The 2,624-nt window shown below is 35.4% G+C and overlaps 1 protein-coding gene across 1 annotated transcript in view; it reads right to left on the bottom strand.

Moving 5' to 3' along the window:
• The window catches only part of LOC106105060 (myotubularin-related protein 10-B), a 13,685-nt gene that overhangs the window by 2,819 nt on the left and 8,242 nt on the right, over positions 1-2,624 (bottom strand). Inside the window, exons 8-10 of the mRNA XM_013285285.1 lie at positions 2,158-2,311; positions 1,267-1,492; positions 514-646 (exon numbers count right to left, since the gene is read on the bottom strand). Coding sequence (XP_013140739.1) covers positions 514-646; positions 1,267-1,492; positions 2,158-2,311 — 513 coding nt within the window. The remainder of the gene's footprint in view (positions 1-513; positions 647-1,266; positions 1,493-2,157; positions 2,312-2,624) is intronic.

The raw sequence follows: 2,624 nt of genomic DNA, 5'->3' as shown, positions 1-2,624 counted from the left end.
AAGCCGTTCCTGCTAAATTTTAACTGGCTCCTTCGCACTCAAGTAATCATTATTTAATACCATGTTTAGTTCAATTGCCAGCAATACAATTGGCAAAAGATAAACACTAACTAACGTCATATAGACAAAACTAATGCGCCTTACAAATTGTAATAGCAATGTATACTCAATGAGTCGATCCCCTGAAGTTTATCAAAGGCGCCATCCAACGAAATTATCGTGCCTGAAGTTTTGTATTCTACACAATAACAGATTACTCCTATACATACACTTATACACAATCCGTCAAGCCAGTGCAATTTACCTACTGTACTGGCATAATGTAAAGAAATAACAAAAAAACGTTGCCACATTATGGAAAAATATGGAATTAACTGGCATATATTAGCACATAGTAATAAAGAAGCAGAGAGAAGTTTCTCTAAGTTTGGATATTTTCTCTATGAGTTGTAGATTTTTTCTAAATCATCATTTACATTTTAATAAAAAAATTAGTATAGTAATTTTTTTTCTACGGTGACTTACCTATATGTGTATTATGCGCGGTGTGGTGCCTGTCGGGGGTGAACAGGGGGTTGTAGAACAGCGCCTGGTCCTGCTCCGAGAACTGCTCGCCCCAGTCCCACACCGGCCGCGCCACGAAGTTCTGAAACAAAGAGTATCGTTAACAAAATAACACTTTACCATAAAAACTTAGCGTTTTAAATACATTTCAGCTTAAATAAAAGCATTTATTTGCAAGTAGCTGTCAAATTATATATGCTACTTTTATTTTTTGTTTTTTTAAAGGTAAAATAATTTTTGATATAACATCAATAGTTTGAGTTAATTTAAAATGGAATAAAAAAAAATTTCCCTTTAGTAGTCTATTTCCGTGTGGCTTCATTCACATGACATTATAAAACTATAAAACTTGTTGTTTACATTCCATAAAACTTTTTATTGCAGATAATGCTTTTCTGATATTGGCTTGTAATTTTGTCCCTTTCTATAAAGTAATTCTTACCGATTTTCTCACCACTCAAGTTAAATAACGTGAAAATATATAGCCTACAGCGTGATTATTGGACATTTATTAAAAGAATCATTAAAAAATAAAAAGAAAATACTTGTTTTTTTATGTGCTGGAATAACTCAATAACTACTGGGCCGATTTTAAAAATTCTTTCACCATTAAAAAGCTACGTTATCTGTGAGTGACATAAGCTATATTTTTTTATTATTTTTTTAATTTCACGGGGAGGAGATCGCGTAATATTAACAAACCTTGGATAGTGCGAGATCTCTTTCCCTGGGGCAGTTAAACAGGAAGGTATCAAAGAGGTGGTTATGCGCGCAGTCTGCCAGGGTCACCAGGTAGGTGTCAGTGTAGTGGAAGGCCGCAGGGTGCTGCTGCAGCAGCTGCCAGGCGCAGTCCAGGAACAGCAGGAAGACTGGGGCGCGCTGCGCACTACCGCCTTCGGTACTCGGACCAGGCCGGGGCAGACCCAGTCTGGAATTATCATGTATAGTTGTTATTAAAAATATTACACTTAGGGGAAGGAATAGGGAAATTAGTGATAGATGTAGAGGGTAGTCTGGAAGAACACATAACATACTATTTTTTTTAATTCACATTTTACATAAATGTACACTAAGAGAGTCTAAAATTTGGCTTCAGTAAATATCTCTGCTATAGTTTGTCTAAATAAGATAGATTAGTTTGAAAATTCATTTGAATTTTAGTAGGGATGGGGTGTATAAAAGCAGTCATGAATGTTACTGATTTTAATTCTTATAGAAGTTGGAATCAATAGGTTCATAGATATATCTTATGAAATAAACAAAAACACTGTTTCCTAAATTAATAGACCATTACAAATAATGAGAGTAAATAAATGTTTATTACTACTATAGTATTACGGCTATAGCCGTACGTAATCGAATTGGATTTCACTATTATTTCTGTAATCGCTAAATTCTCTACATTATAATCAATACTAGAATTGTCCTCTAAATAAGTTAATAAATAAAAAAAAATAGTTGAGTTCGATAAATATTTAAACCGAACATCGATAGTTCAAAATTGTTCTTTAGACAAACTATAGTCACCCCTTATGCAAATAGACTCCGAGCTCGATAGGGAAGTATAGTGCAATACCAGTGCGTCACCCTCACCTGTCACAGAAGGGGTGTCCCAGCGCCAGCCACTCCTTCTGCACCAGCGACTGGAAGCCGGCGAGCGTGCGGCAGTGCGGGTCCACCAGCAGCTGCGCCAGGCACGACACCACCGCGCTGTAGTCCACGCCGTCGCCTGAGATACCACTTATTTATCCGACTCCAAGGACCATTCAATATTTTACACAATAAAGTTGATTTTCAATACATTTTAAACTAAAACAACAATGTAAACCCGTTAACTAATACTTAAACAAGCTTTGTAAGTGTTGCTTACAATCTGACAGATGTCAAAATTAATAGAATCTAGATTTTAAGCGTAGACGTACCATTTAAAATGTTGTTTTTCAATAGTTCAGTATTTGGCTGTAAGAAATTTTAAATCGTAGCCAAGGGAGACTTTTATTGTATATTTTATACGAGAAATCTATCTATAACAAAATGTTAGTGCGCAATAATAAAAAAAA

Source organism: Papilio polytes, unplaced genomic scaffold (genome assembly GCF_000836215.1).
Source record: "Papilio polytes unplaced genomic scaffold, Ppol_1.0 DF823177.1, whole genome shotgun sequence".
Lineage (NCBI taxonomy): Eukaryota > Metazoa > Arthropoda > Insecta > Lepidoptera > Papilionidae > Papilio > Papilio polytes.
Note: the sequence above shows the minus strand (reverse complement) of the source record. Positions and strands in the feature narration are given on the sequence as shown.